At 51.9% G+C, this 19,675-nt stretch overlaps 1 protein-coding gene across 2 annotated transcripts in view; it reads left to right on the top strand.

The window, feature by feature from the left end:
• Positions 1 to 19,675, top strand: part of SYT6 (synaptotagmin 6) — a 58,108-nt gene that overhangs the window by 10,632 nt on the left and 27,801 nt on the right. For both annotated transcript variants that reach the window (XM_069540516.1, XM_060006952.2), the window contains one exon: positions 1,401 to 1,956. In XM_069540516.1, the coding sequence (XP_069396617.1) occupies positions 1,401 to 1,956 (556 nt within the window). The remainder of the gene's footprint in view (positions 1 to 1,400; positions 1,957 to 19,675) is intronic.

Below are 19,675 nucleotides of genomic sequence, written 5' to 3'. Positions count from 1 at the left end.
ACAGCGTTCCCCGTATGACAGCAATGGTATACATGGCATTCTTTAACTGAAAAAACAAAATGACAACAAAAAACAACCACCACATAATGACAAAAACCTACTCCAAATTCAGAAACACTTTTCAGTGATGTGGTACGTGCAGGTATAAGGCATTGTATTTGTTAAAAACTTGGGGCAACGCAAGAGGGAAGAGATATGGGAACATATGTATATGTATAACTGATTCACTTTGTTATAAAGCAGAAACTAACACACCATTGTAAAGCAATTATACTCCAATAAAGATGTTAAAAAAACAAAACAAAACAAAACAAAAACTTGGGGCTCTTGTGGATTCCTGGGTCCAGGCCCCCAGGGGACCAGCCAAAGGGAAGCAGGCCTGGTCTTCAGATTGAAAGCCAGAAATGATGAAAGTGCTGGGTCACGTTTACAGAGTTTGTTGTTTGACCTCAGGCAAGTTGCTCACCTTTCCTGAGCCTCACTTTTCCCAACTGTAAAATAGGGCTAATGACTCTCATAAGGGTATCCATGAGGAGCCAGTGAAAGAATCCATGTGATAATAAGAGCTTAGTATAGGGCTTCCCTGGTGGCGCAGTGGTTGAGAGTCCGTCTGCCAACGCAGGCGACACGGGTTCGTGCCCCGGTCCTGGAAGATCCCACATGCCGCGGAGCGGCTGGACCCGTGAGCCATGGCCGCTGAGCTTGCGCGTCCGGAGCCTGTGCTCCGCAATGGGAGAGGCCACAGCAGTGAGAAGCCCGCGTACCGGGGTGTGGGGGGTGGGGGAGAAGAGCTTAGTATATACCTGGCCCTGTTCTAAGCACTTCATTGTATTTATTCATTTCACCCCCACAGCAATCCTATGCAATTGCTACTTTTATTATTCTCATTTTATAACACAGAGAGGTTAAATAACTTGCCCCAGGTCATACAGCTAGAACGTGGCAGAGCCGAAATGAACCTATGCAGTCTGACTCCAAAGCACAATAAATGTTAACTATGGTGGTGGGGATGGTAGTGGTGGGGATGAAGGAATGCCACGTGGAGGGTGGGAAAGGATGGTCCTTCTCAGTCAGGGAGTTTATGGTTTAATGGGGGAACCAGAGTCATGCCTACCAGGAAAGAAACCTAGAAAGCAGGTAGCAGAAAAGCAGTAAAAATGATAATGATCACAATGGCTAACACTTACTGAAGCTTGTTATGTACCAGGCTCCATTCCAACTACTTTTCATATACTAAGTCACGCACACCGAGTGTGTGCAGAGGGAAAGGGGGTCAACTGGCAGGAGGAAAAGGGGGCCTCACAAGGGGTAGGATGAGCCAGGGCCCCGAGCCATGCCTGCCGGCATTCCCCCACTCCTTCCCCCACCTCACTCTCTCACCCCCTCCTGCCCTCCGCCAGGCACACGTCCTTCAAGCGCCACCTGCCACGGCAGATGCATGTCTCCAGCGTGGACTACGGCAATGAGCTGCCCCCTGCGGCGGAGCAGCCCACCAGCATTGGCCGCATCAAGCCCGAGCTCTACAAGCAGAAGTCAGTGGAGGGGGACGACGCCAAAACCGAGGCCAAGACCTGTGGGAAGATCAACTTCAGCCTGCGCTACGACTACGAGAACGAGACCTTGATCGTGCGCATCCTGAAGGCCTTCGACCTCCCCGCCAAGGACTTCTGTGGCAGCTCTGACCCTTACGTCAAGATCTACCTCTTGCCTGATCGCAAATGCAAGCTGCAGACACGGGTGCACCGCAAGACCCTGAACCCCACCTTCGATGAGAACTTTCACTTCCCCGTGCCCTATGAGGAGCTGGCTGACCGCAAGCTGCATCTCAGTGTCTTCGACTTTGACCGCTTCTCCCGCCATGACATGATCGGGGAGGTCATCCTGGACAACCTCTTTGAGGCCTCTGACCTGTCCCAGGAAACCTCCATCTGGAAGGACATCCAGTACGCAACCAGTGTGAGTACCGCCCTGCTCCCTGGGCTTCTCGAGGAGTTGCAGTCCTGGATTTGACTGGGATGTGTCCCGCATCCTCCTCACCCCTAGAGACAAATGGGCCTCTGCCCTTCAGGGTACGAAGGGGACTCTGACTAATAGCCCAGCCCACTCTGGGGAAGTCCTTGCCCTGGGGCCCACGTTGCGGGGCAGGGGTGGGGGGCAGGGAGCAGAGCCCCCATGTGGGTGGGAAGGGAAGGGAACATATCTATGGCTTCTGATCGCATGTTCTGAAGTGGTTCTCTCTACCTGCCAGGCCTCAGGTCTACCACCTATAAAATGAGACATGTCTTTCATCATGGGTAAGGATCGGGCCAGGCCCGTAGCCTGACTCAGACAGCAGTGCGAGCCAAGGGCCTTGGTGTGTGCTGGAAGCCCGGCACAAGCAATCAGGAACAGGCTGTATTAATTGGGATAAACCAGGTTATGCCGTAGCCACAAACGATCCTAGGATTTGGTAGCTTAACGTAGCCAAAGTTTGGTTCTCATTCATGTTACATGTGCTTTGCAGCTTGGCCGTTCTTCCTTGTTACTTAGGGATCCAAGCCAACAGAGGCTCCGTTTTGACCTGTGCCCCTATAGTTACCACCTGAGGAGGAAGAAGATGTGGCAAATCATGTGCTCGTTCTTAAGGCCTCCATGCAGAAGTGGCACATGTCACTTTCACTCATATTTCATTAGCCAAAGCAAGACACATGCAACTCCTACTATCAAGGGGGCCGGGGAAAGCAATCCTACCACGTATCCAGAAGGGGGACTGGAAGTACTTACGACCAGCACTAGTGACTACCATGCAGCAGAGCCCCTGCTCTTAGGCCCCGCCTGCCTGGGCCAGTCCGGGAGTTGGAGCGGGGCAGGGGGGGCTTGAAGGGAGACCTGGTTAATCCACACATGCGGGAAGGGGATGCTTGCCTGTTCATGATCAACTGGAATTAAGCATGACGGTGTCAAGGAGCTGGGGCTCAAGTTGGCTTTTAAGAGGGAGGACAGGTTTGGCACAGAGAGTTAAGAGGGCATCTCCAGAGCCCTTTGGTCCAGTGTAGACAGTGTTCTCCAGTCCCTTGGGTGGCTGTTGAGGAAGCTGGGTAATTGCATGCCACAGATGTAGGTGGCATGCCTCTCTCTAAGCCCAGCCAGACAGCTGAGAGCCCTGCAGGGGTGTTGCCACCAAACACCAATGGCCTTGTGCCTCGTGTCTTGAACTCTAACTGATTGAGTGTCTCCTGGGATATTTCTTGCACTATTTCCCTGAGTGCAGACCCTCCCTTTGGACAATCAATACTCAATATCTATGGGCTGAACTTGTAAGGAGAGAGGCTGGGAGAATCAGCCCCACTCTGGTGGGAAAAGGATAAGAATCGATTTGTTCAAAGAGAGAAAGCTTGGTGGGCTCCGTTTCTGCTCCAGAGAAGGTCTCTGGGACAGCCCATTCTCCTAGCTGCTGCTGACTTTGACCAGCCCTGTCCGATGTCTCACTGCCTCCCCTACTTTCGCTCTCCCGAAATGTCATCCGCAAGAACAGCACAAGCAGCGGGGCCGGCAGACAGGGCGGGCAGACGGGGCGGGCTGGAACAGCAGCTGTGTGCCCGCCTGAAGCCCAAGAGCTCCGCTTTATAAATCACTCTGAAGTTTACATCTGGTGCAGCTCTTCCCTTGTGGGCTCGTAAGGCAGCAGCTTCATTATCGTGACTATACGGGTAGAGAAAAGCGGCTCAGTCCCCCCCATACTGAGGCTGAGGCCCAAGTGCTCAGAGAGAGGTAGGTGTGAGGGCCAGGGGCTGTGGGAAGCAGGGCTCAACTCAGCCCTCTGAAGAGCCTCCCTTCTCCTCTCCAGAGGCCTCCCTTTCCTGTAACTTGAGCTCCAGGCATGATGAAAGCCCTAGTCCTGGAGCGTGCGGTCCGTGCCCAAGGGTGCCCCTCACCTGAATGCTAACTTCCTACATCCTAGAATTCCGTGGCTGTCCCTGCACTCGTCCCACACCCCTTCCTCAGCCCAGCTTCAGAAAAAGGCAGATTGTCCAAAAGGAGCTGGACAAGTCATTGCCACCCTCATCATCCTCAGTCAGTACCACTCTAACCCTCCTCCATCTCTTTCTAAGCAGGACTGTGCCAGGGACTCGGGAGCAAGGGGGGCTGGGATAGAAGACAGCCTCTTTGCGCCACGGAACTTTAATGCGGTAGCTAGTGATGCAAAGTAGCAAATACTGTGAGGCTGTAAGATCTGAGAGTTAGGACAGCCAGGGAAGGTTTCCTGGGTGGGGAAGGAGAATTCAGGTGGGTAGGGAGGGACTGGTATATATAACTTGATAGTCAAAAGCAGGAGGAGTCTGGGCCCAGGAGTTTCTGGAGCAGAAGATCGGGTCATTTGCTCACACTCTCTGTCTTGCTCGCAGTTTGTCTGCACTGAATGTTCTGCGTGGTGAGGCCCCTGGGGCCCTCCCATCCACAGCCTCTCCAGCAGGCCAGCTCTCAGGGGTGGGCTCTTTATCCTGGGGGGTGAGGAATCAGACAAAGGAAAGGAAAAGGTAATAAAAGGCTGGTGCTTTTACCTGGGCTTACTCTAAAATTGGAATTATTTTGAGGCCAGAGAGGCCCAAGCCCTAGTAACGGGCAATGATTGAGCACTCAGTGTACGTGAAATCCTGCAGCCAGCATCGTGGGGCGCGGTGCACATGAGCACAGCCGGCTCCCATCTTTCCTGCATGCCAGATTCCTGCCAGATTTCATTCCTAGAGCTGCATTTTGGCCCCCAGCTCCTCCGGCCTGCAGGCTTGTCGCTGAACACGTCCAGCATTTCTGCCTCTTGCCTTTGCTCCCAAGGTTTTCTCTGGCAGACAGGCTTTTCCCCCACCTCTCTGCGTGGCCCAAACCAATCCACCTTTCAAAGCTTCCCTGAAGCCCTTCCGCTCTCACAGCAATCACTCCTCTGGATTTATTTTCTGGGTCCCTCATTTATACACTGAGTCATCTTATGCCTTGCAGAGTCCCCAGTGGCTCAGGAATGGCTTGTGTCCCACATTTGACTGTCTCTTGTATTCTCCCTCAGGGCTGAGTGTGTCATTTTATGCAAACGTAAGAACTCAGCAGTTCTTGTTGAATGACAGATGGCTTAGTTAATTCAAACAAAACTACGTATTGGTGCACAAGGAAAGGATTATTAAAGAAGAAATGGAATTTGGGTGCAGTTAACCTGGGAAGGCTTCCTGGAGGAGAAAGTCAAGTAGTATTTTGAAAGTGAGTAGAGCCAGGCATGGTGGGGAGAGACCTGGGCTGTGCATTCCTACAGAGAGATGGTTTGGGTAGATGGTTTATGTCTGGAGTAGCAAAGAGATTAACCAGCCTGGACTGAAGAGAGGGTCAGGGACCCACAGTCTGGACTGAAGTGGAGGGTCAGTGACCAAGAGTCTGGGTAGAAGGAGAGGCCCTGTGAGAAGTGGGTTCGGGAGGCTGCTCTGATGTCACAGGAGTCCATGAATGCTGCTGCCCTGGTACTCCTCATATTTGTATGGGAGAATCAGGTGCGGCCCTGGCAGGTGGAACCAGACAGGTTCCTTGTTTTGGCCCCCGCCCCAGTGCCCAAGGTGGTCTGAAGTAGCAAAGCCTGGAGCATTTGTGCTGTTTTCTTACAACCACTGAACATGGAGCTTCAAGGCTCGTGAAGGGGAGGTGTTCATCTGGGGAGGCTGGCCCTTTGTTAATTGCAAATCTTCAGCCCCAAGGGCCGCTCCCCCCAGCATCCCCAGGTTGTTCTGGATGGAAGCCTAGGCTGTCATGGAGCTAACATACACCCCACCAGAGGGTGAGCAACAGGCAAACAAGATGTGCTAGGACAGTCAGAGGTCTCTGCTGCTCCCTGGAATCCAGAAGCTCAGGCATGGGCAGGTCTGCCACTGAGGCTTCCACCTCCTGCCTGGCTTGACTAAGGTCCTCTGCTGGTCTCCTGGGCATTCCCCGTGGTCTGTCATTTTCTCTCCACACACAACTTCTATCGGCTGAAATCGTTCTCTTCTTCCCTTCCCCCCTCTCCAGCCCCCAGTCTCATTATTTCTATATGAAGCTGTAGATTTATCATTAAAATAGAGCCGCCATCACCAGGGTTTGGTAACATCTCTGTATTCTTGTAGTTATTGTTACAGAGGCCTCAGACCCCAGTGCACACAGGTATTCCTGTTGCCATCCCAGCTCCTTCATGGAGGCTGTCATTGGGGCCATAAACATGTGTTGTGCTTGGTGGCATTGATGGACTCGGCCAACTTCCTGCCTTACCAGGTCCCCGCCAGGTCAGAATGAGTGTGTGTGTGTGTGTGTGTGTGTGTGTGTGTGTGTGTACAGGTATGTGTGTGTTTTGGGGGTGATGGAGTGCTCTGTATAATTCCAGGGAGCCTGGACTCGGAGTCTGCAGGGAGGAGGGGGGCCTTATGTGGTAGAACATCTCTTTTCTAGCCTGGCAACGAGCAGAGTTGTGTACAAAGAGCTCAGGCTTTGATACCAGACCAACCTGTGTTGCATTCTAGCTTCTGCACTTTCTAGCTTTGAGACCTTGGGGACATTGTCTAAACCATGCCTCAGTTTCTACATCAGTAAAATGGGGATAATGATGGTACATACCTCATAGCGGTATTCTATGTAGTAAATGAAATAAAATGCACAAGATGCCTAGGGCAGCACTGTCACAGCGCAGCCTCCTGAGCCCCATTCTTACAGTGCCTTTCCTTCTAACTCGGCCTGTGGGTCACTGTTTGTACCACTCCCAGGCCTGATCCTCCACTTTTTTCCAGATCACCTATTCCGACAGGTTGTTGGTTGTTATTATTCCTGTTTTATTTATTTCTCTCTTTTACTTCTTGTCCTATCATGTGTTCTCTGTGTGACCTTGGAAAAGTGATTTGCCCTCTCTGAGCTGTGGTTTCCTCAGAAACTAGTTTCCAAGTTGTGAGATTCTGAGATTCTCAGCTTCCCCTATAGAGAAGTGGTTGGCTCTCTTGCTTTCAGAGCAGGGATACCCAGTCGCTGGAAGTGTGGTCTCCTTAGTAGAGGCCTAAACCCCAGGCTGACAGGCCACAGGGCAGAACTTCCAGACACACCCTCCTCCTTTCAATGTCAGTGAGAATCAGTCCTCTCTTTAAGCCCCTTGGAAATGTCCTCCGGGGAGTTCCTGCCACAAGCAAGTCCCCACCAGCAAGCTTCCTTCCTCCTTTTCCCATGAGGCACAGTCCTGCAAACAGGCTCAGCGCCCTCCCCACCTTTCAGGCCCCCCATTTACTGGTTATTAATACGCAGGTTATTATTTGAGCTCCTACTGGGAGCCAAGAGCACAACCAACTTTATTCCATTTCATCCTCACCATAAGCCTTATTATTGTGCCCTGTATGTAAGTAAAGAAACGAAGGTTCCAGGTTCAGTGACATCCAGTGTCACCCAGACAGAAGGTGCTAGAGAGCCAAGACTCAAGTCCAGGTCTTCAACAGAGCCCACATCCTTGCATGGCTAGAGGGGAGTGAGTGTGATTACATTGCTCCTTGGACAGAAGATAGACCCTGAAACTGTGCAGCTCGTCAGGGGATCCAGAAGAGTGACTGGTTTGATTTTCTCTTTGTGGCCTGGATCCTTCCTCTCGTTTCAGGGGGCAGCTTTTGTGCTGACACTTGGATTCCGTTACCATCTCCCCAGTGTTCTTCCTGCGGCACTGAGTTTGACATTCATTCCTCTTTCATTCAACAAACATTATTGAGTGTCAGCTATGTGCTCTCAGTTTGATCACTGAGCATGTGTTGGATACAGAAGCTGGGCTGGGCTGTGGAAAGGATGGCAAAGAAAAAGCCCCACCTCTGACCAAGCTACTGGGAAGTGTGGAGCATGCCCAGTGACCCCCAAACCCCTCAACCCCCTTGCACACAGGGCACATACTTGGGGACAGAGCAATTCAGGAAGCTCACAACCAAATCATGCAAGCCGCGGCACTGCAAGCCATGTGCAGAAGTGTTGAGGCGAGATGGAGAAAAGAAATCAGAGCCAGATGAGACTGGTCTGGGAAAGCTGCTAGAAAAGGAAAGTTTTAGGCCAGGCTTTGGTGGCAGTGAAGGAAGAGAGTGTTGAAAGGGGGAGGGGAGTGTGTTTCTCTATTTTCTTTGGATTGGGGGAAGGATCTAGAAAGAACTTCTCTCGAATACAATGGGTTTCTTTGCTTTGTGCAGTAACTACTTGTGGTGTAATTACCGTGTACCAGGCACCAGGCTAGCACAGGGGATACCATAACTTCAACTCAGTCCAGTCCTCAAAGCCTCACAGTCCTATGGGGAGTCAGGAGAGCACCCCCACCACCCCAGGGGACACACAGGTCCCAGCATGCTGAGGGAAGCCTGGCCTCCTGGAATGAAATTACCTTCCTTGCCAGAAAAGAGTTAGTTGCATTCTTTTCTCACACCCACATACTCAAGTCTAGTGTGATCCAAGGGTAGCTCACAAGAGGCCTTTTCGAGTAGAGCCAAAGAATCGGCACAATTGATTCGCTGTGACTCAGTCACCTGGGATGAAGCCTCCCAGACGCTCACTGACCAGCAGCTTGATGCAATGCCTTCAAAGTACCCACCTTGGGTCTTAGGATCCCAGTTCTGTCCTGGCTAGGAGCCGGGAAGGAGAAGGAGGGAAGCATCATGAACCTTCATCCACTCAACATGTCTTCAGTGATCTCTTAAAGAACTTTTTCGGGTCCAAGAACACTGGGTATTGAAAGACAAATATAGTCCTTGCTTTTAAGGAGCTTACAGTTGGGTGGAGCTTTCGGAGCAAGTAAAAATGTAATCCAAAGGACACAGTTATTTAAGTTGCACGAAATGGGAGAAGGGGAAAATAGAGGTCATTGCTGAAGCTGGGAGAGTAAGGGAGTGGAATGGGAGATGCAGATGGCAGAAGGAGAATTTGAAAACAAGAACTGAGTTTGGGGAACACCCAGAGTCAAGAAGAAGAAGGACAGGGGCCAGAAAAGGGTACTAAGCAGGGGGAGATCCGAGAGAAAAGAAGAGAACTGAGGAAGGCAAAGGAGGGATAGTTCGGGAACTAGGCAACCAGAAGTGATGTGTTCCAGCATCTGTGGGGTAGCAAGCACCGTCTTAGACACTGCGGATGCAGTGGTAAATGAAGCTTACAGTCGTGTGGGGGAGACCATGAGGATGTGAGATAAATAGTGTGGCTGAGGGTGGTAAGTGGCCTGGAGAAAGTAAAGCCGGGAAGCAGCGGGGTGGGAGGGGGGTGGTATTGGGGTTGGGAGGGTGGCTGGAGGAGAGGATTGCAGGGTAAAACAGGGTAGGCGGGGAGACATCCCCAAGAGGAGACCATCTGAGTAGGCCTGAAAGACAAGAGGGAGAGAACCATGCATATATCTGGAAGAAGAGAGGTCCAGGTGAGAGAATGGTAAATGGAAAGACACTGAGGTGGGAGGATGCCTGGCTTGTTCAAAGAACCGTAAGGGTCCAGTGTGGCTGAAGCAGCAATGGGACTGGGGAGGAGAGAGAATAAAAGATGAAGTGGGAGAGGTAAAGGGGCAGGAAAGGTTCATGGAGTTCCACAGTCAAAAGTTTAAGAGCATCACTAGAGTTGATGGGTTGGGAACAGACTCTACAACAAGGGCAAAGACAGGGAAGTCCGTTGGGAGGCTATTGCCGTGAAAAAGAGACAATGGTGGCTTGGACAAGGATGGGGGGTAGAAATGTAAGATGTGCTTCATTCTGGATGCATTTTGAAAGTAGAACTAGCAGTATTTGTTGACAGATTGGGTGCACGGTCTAGGGTGTAGAGAAAGAAAAATCAAGGTTGTCGGCCTGAGTAACTCAGGAGGGAGTCGCCATTGACTGAGCTGGGGAATGCTGGAGGAAGAACCCATATGGAGAGGAAAGTCAGGAGCTCGGGTTTGAACATGTTGTAGTTGAGAGACCGTCGGGACATCCAACTGGAGATGTTGGATAGAAACTTGGATACAGAGTGTGGAATCCAGGGATTTCCCTGGTGGTCCAGTGGTTAAGAATCTGCACTTCCACTGCAGAGGGCACGGGTTTGATCATCCCTGGTCGGGGAACTAAGATCCCGTATGCTGCGTGGCCAGAAAAAGAGTGTAGAGTCCAAAAGAGAAGCCTCGGCTAACCAACTGAATTTAGGGGATGTCAGCATATAGATGGTGTTAAAAGCCATGAGACTAGTTGAGATCCCACATTTAGAGAAAAGACCTAAGACTGAGCTTTGGGACACTCTAATGTTTAGATGTGGGGACCACGAGGAAGTAAAAGAGACTGGTAACCCCCAGCCAGTGAAGTAGGAGGAAAACCAGGAAAGTACAGTGTCCTAGGAAACAAGGACAGTGTGTCCAGGACGAGAGAGGGAAGGATCAAGTAAGATGCAGACCGAGACGTGACCACTTCGTTCAGCATCTGCCTTGCCAAGGGCTGTTTGGTGGAGCCCCGTTGGAGATGAGGTCATTTGCGGAATATTGGGACATGGGTTGTATCATTTTGGGGGAACTCTTTTTTATCATTTATGTATCATTTAGGGAGACAAGATTTCAAGGCCTAGGAAGGCTGGCTTTGCAGTGTGCCAGCAGGCTAGCTCCATGTATGGGCCATACTTGGGGAAAAGGTGGGGTGGGGATGGGGGAAAGTGGGTGAGCAGCCCCAGTTCATGCAGAGCAGATCAGGCCAAGACAGCACGTTGCATCAGGAATTTGCAGCAAGTCTAGGTATCCCTAGAATTCTGCCTTGAATTCCCGAGTGTCTGGACTCTTGCAAGCAGAACCAAGCCAGGATAGAAGCAGAGAGAGAGAACCTTCTAAAAGAGATCAGATCAGGGTCACATGGAAGCCCCAGGAGGTGTGAAAGAAGCAAGGCTGGGCCCGGGCTGCCCGCCAAACCCATGAAGACTGTTCCCCAAGCCCTCCAGCCGGAGCTGCTCTGAACATGTATGAAGCCGGCCAGCCCTGCCCACTCTCTGAGCGGCCTGGCCCCCCGCGAGCCCTGGCTGTGCCCTCCCGGCAGCCTGACCCCACTGCCCGGGTCAGAAGCCCTGGGTCACTCCAGGGCTGCAGGCCTCGCTTGTTTACTTTCTGCTCAGCTGGAGCTCCTTGTCTCTGCTAATGTTCATTTACCCACACACTCCCCAGGGCCTGGCCTCCTTACACTCATTATTCTCTGGAATGCTGAGCTCTCCTGCACCCACACCCTCAGGCTGGGGGAAGGCCAACAGTGTCCAGTCCGTGCCCCCACGCAGTTTATTCCTTCAGCCCCCGCCAGTGCAGAGGGCAGCTGGCCGGGCTCTTTCCTCTGCTCTCCTCCCTGAAGAGGGGAGGAGGGGAAGGGCCTGGTTGGTTGCCTCCCGCAAGGATGCCATGTGATGTTAGGGATGTCGAAGCCAGGAGCAGCTTTTCCTGCTCCAGAATAAGACCTGCAGCCCCGCCCTCCAAGCTCACGTCCTGTAATGACCAGGAGGAAGTTGGAAGGGGGTGCGCCAGGGGTCCCTCCATGCTTCAAGCTCAGGTACTGAGAACGTGACTCAACCCGCTAGGCCCCGGGTTCTGCAGCCAATGTGACCTTGACTTTTCTGGGAAATACTCAAAGGGCCAAGGCTCCTCTAGCAAAGGATTGCTGAAAAGCTATCAAGAACCCAGAAAGGGGGAGAGGCGGGGTGTAGGGTCCGAGCTCCATTCCACAGGCAGTGTGTCTGTTCAGGAGAGAGAGGGGATAGAATCCCAGAATGACAACACGGTCCCTGCACCACAGGGGAAAGCTCCAGACCTGCAGGTTGTCCCCTCAGCAGAGGTGACGGATGTGCACCTTCCACACCCTCTCACTTGGGCCAAGTGTGGCCAGTAGCCGTTCTTGGGTACATGGGGTTAAAGGTTTCCCATGCAGGGCTGGAAAACATAGTTAATCGTTCCACGCAGGGCTCTGACCCGGCTGTAAATAACGGCTCCACTGGCTTCTTTTAAGTTGTTTCTAAAATCAGCCTTTCACAATAGGTCCTTCCCTGCAGCTTCGGAAGAAGTGGCCTTAAGAGACTGCCAGAGGCTCAGAACAGTGGAGACAGTTCCCTTCTCACCCTTGATAAATTCCTAGCTTCCGGACAGCCCCAGTGCCCACTCTGGCCAGCTGCCTGCAGAACCCAGCTCCCACTGGCAACCAGACCGCAGCCCTGTTCTGCCTCCCTCCTCTGCCAGCAGCTTGCCATAGCTCCGAGCTGGCTGGGCCAGCCAGCACTGCCCTGCCCCGGCCCCACGTGCCCTTCATTAGTATGCTGTGCATCTCAATGGTATAAATATCCAATCTTTCCCTTACAAGAGAATGAACGGGAAATCAGTAGGCAACAAGCTCACGCATCAACAAAAATCTGTTCCTCAACACTGGTGCATTTCATGTTCCCCCCACCTTGCCGTGCAGAGCACGCACTTGTCTTACGGCTTCTACCACCTGATGACTCACAGGGACATTTTTCTCCTGGAGAGAGATTATTTGGTCACAAGGGAAGCAACAGCCAGACATCCCTTCTGGACACTAACAAGGACATTCAAACTGCAGGATTCATTTGGGAGGAAGGGATTGCAATGGGTTCCCTACATCAGCAGCAATCCAGAGAGACTAGGGCCACTGGGTATAACTACGACCAGAATGGCAACTGACTTGGAAGAACTGGGGCAGTCCCTGAGGGGTTTCTAATTTCTGCGGATCCTGGTGTTATGACTCTGCTTTCTCGTGGACTCGGGGAAGGTCAGAGCTGGAAAGGGCCTCGGAGATGATCTGGCCCAACGTCCTCCTGCCACAGATGAGCAAGTTAAGACCAGAGAAATTGCACAACTTGTCTGGGGTGGCTCAGTGAGTCTGTGTGAATCTGGACCCCAACCCCGGTCTCATGAGACCCAGCCCCGTGCTCTTCCGACTGACTTCCTTGCCTCTAGGCTTTTATAGGGAATTCTCTTGCCCTGGTTATTTTACTCCCTCCTTCCTCCCTTCCCTTCCCAGGCCTCTGCCCACTCCCTGTCTTCATTCTGTGCCTGTGAACCTCTCTATCCTGTAGGGAAGAGGGCCAAGACTTGGAGTCCAAGGCATGAGGTGTCAAAGGGCACAGAGCAAAGACGACATTCTCTCTGTCGCAATTAGTCTCTTCCACGCAAGAGACGTCTAGTCTCTACTGGGAGTGGAAATAGGCAAACCAACAGGCAACGCCAGCAAGGAAACCAAGGAGGGAAGAGAAACTACATATCAAAGTGCCTCGGACCCTAAGCCAACGAACCCCCACCTCCAAGCCTCCCACTGCGCACACGTATTTACTCCTTGGAGGAGGAAGGAGACAGAGCTAGCTGTAGAGTCTGGGTCAGCCTTGTCCAAGTGCTAGCGTATTTTTATGATGTTTCCATGTCAGCAACAATGAAGAAAGATGTGGCCTCTCCAGCAGGCAGCTCCCATCCCCACCCCACTCCCTTGCCAACCCCGTGCCCAACTGGTCCTCATTCATCCTCATCAGTCGTCCCCTGTAGCCACGTTTTCTTTGCAGGTCTGAAATGACACCTACTCATTCTCCATGAATGTTTAATGCCTTCCTCTCTGGACAAAGTCTCTGAGACCTTGAGGGTTTCTCTAGGGCTGCAGCGAAACTTGGGATGGAGGGTTTTCCATGGAATCCACTTGGCCTTGGGAATTAGAGTGGGGGAGACAGCCCCTGGGATGGGAGGGGCTGGGGCAAGATGTTTAAACCCTCACCCCTCTCTGGCCAGTGCAGGCTGGCATTGCCCTCGGTCTTGATGGCCGAGAAGTACCAATGATTGCTTCAGAAGACTGCCTGTCTTCCTGCTAATGGTCTGGACTTGGCACGGCTTGGAGTTCAGGGAGGGCGCCAACATCCTTGACATTGGGACCAGTTTCTCCAGGAGCTGTTTTCTATTGTGATAAGAAATCGTGTGTCTGAGCACTTACGTGGTGGGAAGGAGTTGAGGTGAGATGGGAACCGATCAGAGAACAAGATTGAGATCGCCGTCTGTGCACACAATTCCGACTGCAGGCATGAGCGGGGCATCAGCTGGGGCCTCTCTCCCTCCACGTGCCAGGCTCTGTGCACTTACCTTTAACCCTCACTACCACCCTGCAGAGCGGGTACTGTTGTGATCCACTGCTCACAAAGCCAGTGGGAAGCAGAGCCCGGAGTCACACCGGGTGCGTGGGCTCCACTCTATGTGCCCCTAACTCTCTCTGCTGCCTCAAGAGCTGGCTCGGGGGGCTGTCCCCGAGAGCCGCCTCTTCCTAGGATGGATGGGGACAGCAGATGTTCTCCGGGTCCCCCTCTGGCGCTAATTGTCTGTCTCTTCTGAAGGGTCCCCTTCTCAGCCTTTTCTTTCACTGACCCAGTCACGGGATGCAAGCCCAGCTCCACCCCACCCCAAGCAACACAAAGTGAGTAGCAGAGCTCGATTGGAGGTTTGTTCTCGTGGGAATCGGGTATCTATGCCCCTCTGCCCAGTGAACAGCCTCGAGCGGCAGGGGAGGCTGCGGGAGGCACCTGCTCCCAGAGGTTCTTGCTGCCCTGCCTCCCCTAGAATGCCTGCTCCCCTCAGCCTAATGGCTCCTCTCCACCTTCTCCAGGCTCTCTGCCTGAATCACAAACAAACTATGCCCCTCTTTAAATTGCCCTGGGAAATTTTGTTCTTGCCAGCCCTTAAGCCCGGGCTCAGTTCCAGCCCCATCTGCAAACATTCAGAACCCAAGAAGGTATTCAACTGAATGACGGGCCCTCTTGCCCAGGAGCGGTGGAACCCTGAGACTCTTATATTGCCTTTGCTGGCTCCACTCTCCATAGAAGGCAATTGTGGTTTCACATAGCATTTGTTTTCTCTTTTTACCTAATAACTGCTGTGGCCACTGGCATTCCTTGAGCCCACAAAGGGGCATGTAGGGCCGTCCCTGTATAGGCAGGAGAGGCCCCTCTTTAGGGGGACAGGTGAAATTGCTACCTGAGATAGGAAGGGGGACCCACTTTCCAACTCAGCTCTCCCAGTTCTGCCAGTAGGCTGAGAATGAAACAGCCCCGCCCACCAAAATGAGGCCTAAGTGGGAGGCCCCAGGTGGTAGGATTGGATGAGGTTTCAGCCAGGAAGGATACAGGCTGTTAGGAGACCACAGATGAATGTCCGGAAAAGAGAGGGTACCACTCCCCAGAAATGGGCAGAGAGCTTCCGGGGAGGGGCCTGTGAAGCTGTCCCAGCCCTTTGGGCCTGGAGCCCAGTGGTGAAAGGCTTCGAAGGCGCCCTGTCTGTGTGCCATTGTGTTTTCTGTGGTTACTTCTTTGGTTCACCCTCAGCATTTGGAGTTCTTTTTCACATTGCAGGGCTATTTCAGGGAGGCCGTGGGAACCAGGAGTAGACCAGGTATGGGTGTCCACTTGGGTTGGAGCTTTAAACAGAGTGCAGAAGGTGCTAGGCAGATAGAACTGAAGAGAAAACCCCAAAGGGAAGATGGGGCAGCTCAGGGTCGGGGGAGAAGGGAGGTACCGCTTCAGCCCTTCCCCCCCAGGCTAGCCTTCTCCAGAGCCCTTGTGGGGAGGGATGGCGGGCGGGGTTCTCCCAGCCCAGCCCTAGAACAGCACTGGCATGGGACTCCTTCCCCGCGGGGCTGATTCCACTTTTGGAGAGCCTTCAGTTGACTCACAACCCTGTAGTGACACATTGGACCATGTGCTCGGAACAGTCCAGCTTCCAGAGACAGAAAAACAGCTCTGGTGGTGTGTCATGAAAACACAATAAGCACGTCCCTTCTTAAGGAGTTGGGGACAGGCTGGCTTTGTGACTGGCGGCACCTGCTTGAAAATGCTTTAAGGGGGAAAACATGGGCCCAAACTTTCTTCTTGCTTCTGGGCTGTTTTGGTAGGCCTGGGGAGAAAAAGGGGCCAGGGAAAAAAGGCAGGCAGCGAGGGCCTTTGTAATTCCAATTCCTTCTGACAGGGCTTTGTTTTGTTTTATTTTGTTTTGGTTTGGTTTGGTTTTAGTAAATCCTATCCAAGGCTGGGCAGACGCCCAGCTCACTTTCGGGAGTGACTGCACCCTAAGGAAAACTATTCCCCCAGCCCAATTTGGGCAATGTTTACCAGAGAAACTCTGGTTGAGCAACTATTCCTCTTGCGTGAGAAAGGAAGGGAGGACTCAGCAGGGTCCCCTGACCACCTTGGGTCTGGCCAGCTGGAGGCAGCCTGGGCCTCCCTGGGCCAGACCTCGGGCAGCCCTGTACGCACGCGCGTGTACACACACACCTGCACGCACGCTCCGTCCATCAGACACTGGGGACCCAGCAAGAGGCTTCTTCCCATTCAATCTTGCTTAATTGGCTCTCTGGGACTCCAGTCTCCCAGAGAGAGACACCTTTTGGTTGCCCCGAGGAACTGCATTTGGAAAAGAAGAATTTCAGGAAGACCTTGCGTCCTGAAGATTATGCAGCTTGTGACATACCCATGTGGGTGACGATAGTAAGCCCACAACTGCTTCCACAGGCTGTCCCCCACATGTTGAGAAGGGAGGATAAGGATTATCTCTTCACTCTTGGGGAAGCTGAGGCACGGATGAGGGAGCAGGACTGTTCAAGGCCACACGGCCAGCTCTGGTCTGTCAGTCAGGATCCAAGAGGCCTCCGCAAGGCATTAGGCAAACACAGTGCCATCCCCCAAGAACCTGCAGGTCAGCAGGACTGGGAGTCAGGAGACCAGAGCGAGAATCCTGCCTCTGCTGTGTGGCCTTAGACAAATCACATCACCTCTCTGTTTCCTCATTAGAAAAATGTGGGAAATAACCTGTATTTCACAAGGTTGAGGTGAAATGCCAATGAGAAGGGGCCTCCAGAGGTTCTTGCCGCAGTTGATTGTTCCCGGGACTAACAACAATAACACCTAATGTGTTTATAAAGCATGTTCCAAGTACATTATCTCATTTAACACTCTCAGCACAGTAAGAAATCAGCATTTCAATTTTGTAGATGAGGCAAACTGAGGAGATTCTCTGGAGTCAAGTTTTAAAGCAATAGAACAGAGAACCAAAAGTGAGATCATTTTCTTTAAAAGCTGTAAGACTGTAATATATTTTACCCTTCCTTGCCTCAAGGCAAAGCATTATATTCTTGTTTTAGATATTCTGGAAAATACAGAAAGCCACAAAAAAAGAAATGCAACGCACCATAAGCCCATTATCCCGAGATAACCTCCATTAACATTTTGATGAAATCCAGAATCTTCCTCTTAGAAAAATCACCTGAAGGTAGTGAGGGGCAGGAATGCACTGGAGACCGAGAGAGGGTTGAAGCATTGTCTAGGTTAGGCCTGGAAGTTCCTGGGATTAAGCGATTCTGGAAGAATGCTAGCATGAAGGGAAGGATGCGGTGTGGAGAACAGGAGGGGGAGACTGTTAGGCGAGTAGGGCCGAGGCTCAGAGGTGGGGTTGTGAAGACCAGGCTCAGGAACCTGGGCCCCCCAGGCCTGCCTTCTCACCATGGACCATGGCCATTGCTCATCTTTATCAGTGAACCCCTGAGTTCCTAGGGATGTGAGGAGTGGTCTCCTCTTCCCAGCTGAATGAGGTTGGGACATCCTGGAAGACCCTCTGGGGAGCCCTACAGCCTCACAGTGAATGCTTGACCTTCTTCTGGGGCCCGGGGGTGGCCCTGGGGATATTACCTCTCCCTCTTCAGCCAACTGGCTTCCTAGTGGGCAGAGCCCCAGGGACAGCCTCCAGGTATGGGCAGTGTGGTGTGGTACAGCTCTAACCCCACCACGGCAGCATTTGGGCCACTCTGAGAAACCCATCAGGAACTCTGGGTATCTTCCCAACATGCAGGACTGGGTCGCAGCCGACCAGGCCCTCCTCACCAATCCCTGGGTCCAGACCGCTCATGGGGCACGTGCCCCAAGGGCCCGGACCCCATCTTGCTATTAATAACAATATTACAAGTCCACCTGGCCCTTACATAGCACTATTGAATTTACAGGACCCTTTTACACACATTGCCTTATTCGGTCCTCAGCAAGTCTTCGCAGGGACATTATTCTAATTCTGCAGATGGAGAAAATTAAGCTGAGGCAAGACAGAGTGAATTGTCTGAAGGTTGCACAGCAAGTACTAAAAACTTTCATTTATTTGTGCCTGTCGCTTTGTGTTGCTCTAAAAAGGATTTAGCTAGCTCACAAGACCTATAAAATGATGACAAATAAACTTAAGACAACATACAAATGTGGCAAGAGAATAAGTGAAAGAAAGTCAAATGGAGTCCAGAGAGGCCACCACCCAGTACATGTGCCCCACCATCCGAACGCTGTCCGGAGCAGACTCACACTTGCCTGGAAGCATTCTAGCAGCTATGTGAGAGGGAAGCCTAGTCACAGGGTTCTGTGTCCATGAAATAAGTATAAACCAGACGCTTGGGGAAAACAAAGCTACCCCCTGCTCCTGGGACCAGAGGGAGTAATGAACAACACCACGGGGCCAGTTCAGAGCCTGGTCTTTGAACTCCAAAACGTTATGAACACCTCTAAGCTTCAGTTTCTTCAAAGGGGGTGGAGGTAATCATAAGACCTAGTTCATGCATTTGCTATGACATGTAAATGAGGTTCTTAAAAACACAGACTTACTAGAGAATGGACTTGAGGATATGGGGAGGGGGAAAGGTAAGCTGGGACGAAGTGAGAGCGTGGCATGGACGTATATACACTACTAAACGTAGACTAGATAGCTAGTGGGAAGCAGCCGCATAGCGCAGGGAGATCAGCTCCGTGCTTTGTGACCACCTAGAGGGGTGGGATAGGGAGAGTGGGAGGGAGGGAGACGCAAGAGGGAAGAGATATGGGGATATTTGTATATGTGTAGCTGATTCACTTTGTTATAAAGCAGAAACTAACACATCATTGTAAAGCAATTATACTCCAATAAAGATGTTAAAAAAAAAAGATTTATAAGAACAAGTAACTGAGATAACAGACGTAAAGCACTGACACACACTGCTTCACCAGGGCTCCAGAAGCATTAGAGGAAACCAGAACACTGGCTAGTGTGGGTAGCGGATATGACCCCCGAGGACAACCTTTCAGAAAACCAAGCTGGTTTGGCACGGTGGTTGAGCGGGTGGCCCTGTGGTCCGGCTGCGTGGGTTTGAGCCACATCTCCCTCCTCTTTAGCAAAGTGGGCTGGTTAATATCTTTGTGAATATCTCTGTGCTTGCGTCCTCATCTGTAAAATATGGCCAAGAGTAACCCCTAATCTATAAACACAGAGCTCTTAGCCACGTGCCCAGCACGCCGCGAGTGCTTGATGAGTGTGAGCTACGAGTGGGACCTTGAAGGCTCTTCCCTTGTAATCATCCTCACCGTGGTGGAGGTTAGCAGTCTCTGGAGTCCAGGGCTCTCGACTTGCCACTGCTGCCCCTCGGGGTCTTGTTTATTTGCATGTCCCCTGTAGCCCTGGCCTTCACCTGTAGGTGCTCAATTCATACATGTGGAATGAAACTGGAAAGTGAAAGAAGGGGATTCCAAAGTGGTCTAGGGGTTAAAAAAACTCCATCTAGCATCCACTGGGCCGCCCAGGCTTTCAAAACCTCTGTTTTTTGATCTGTAAAACGAGAAGGGAACTTTGTAATATCCAAAGACCCTTGAGCTCTTATACTGATTATCACAGAGAGGTCTTTAC

Source organism: Delphinus delphis, chromosome 1, assembly GCF_949987515.2.
Source record: "Delphinus delphis chromosome 1, mDelDel1.2, whole genome shotgun sequence".
Lineage (NCBI taxonomy): Eukaryota > Metazoa > Chordata > Mammalia > Artiodactyla > Delphinidae > Delphinus > Delphinus delphis.
This window is presented reverse-complemented; position numbering and strand designations above follow the sequence as displayed.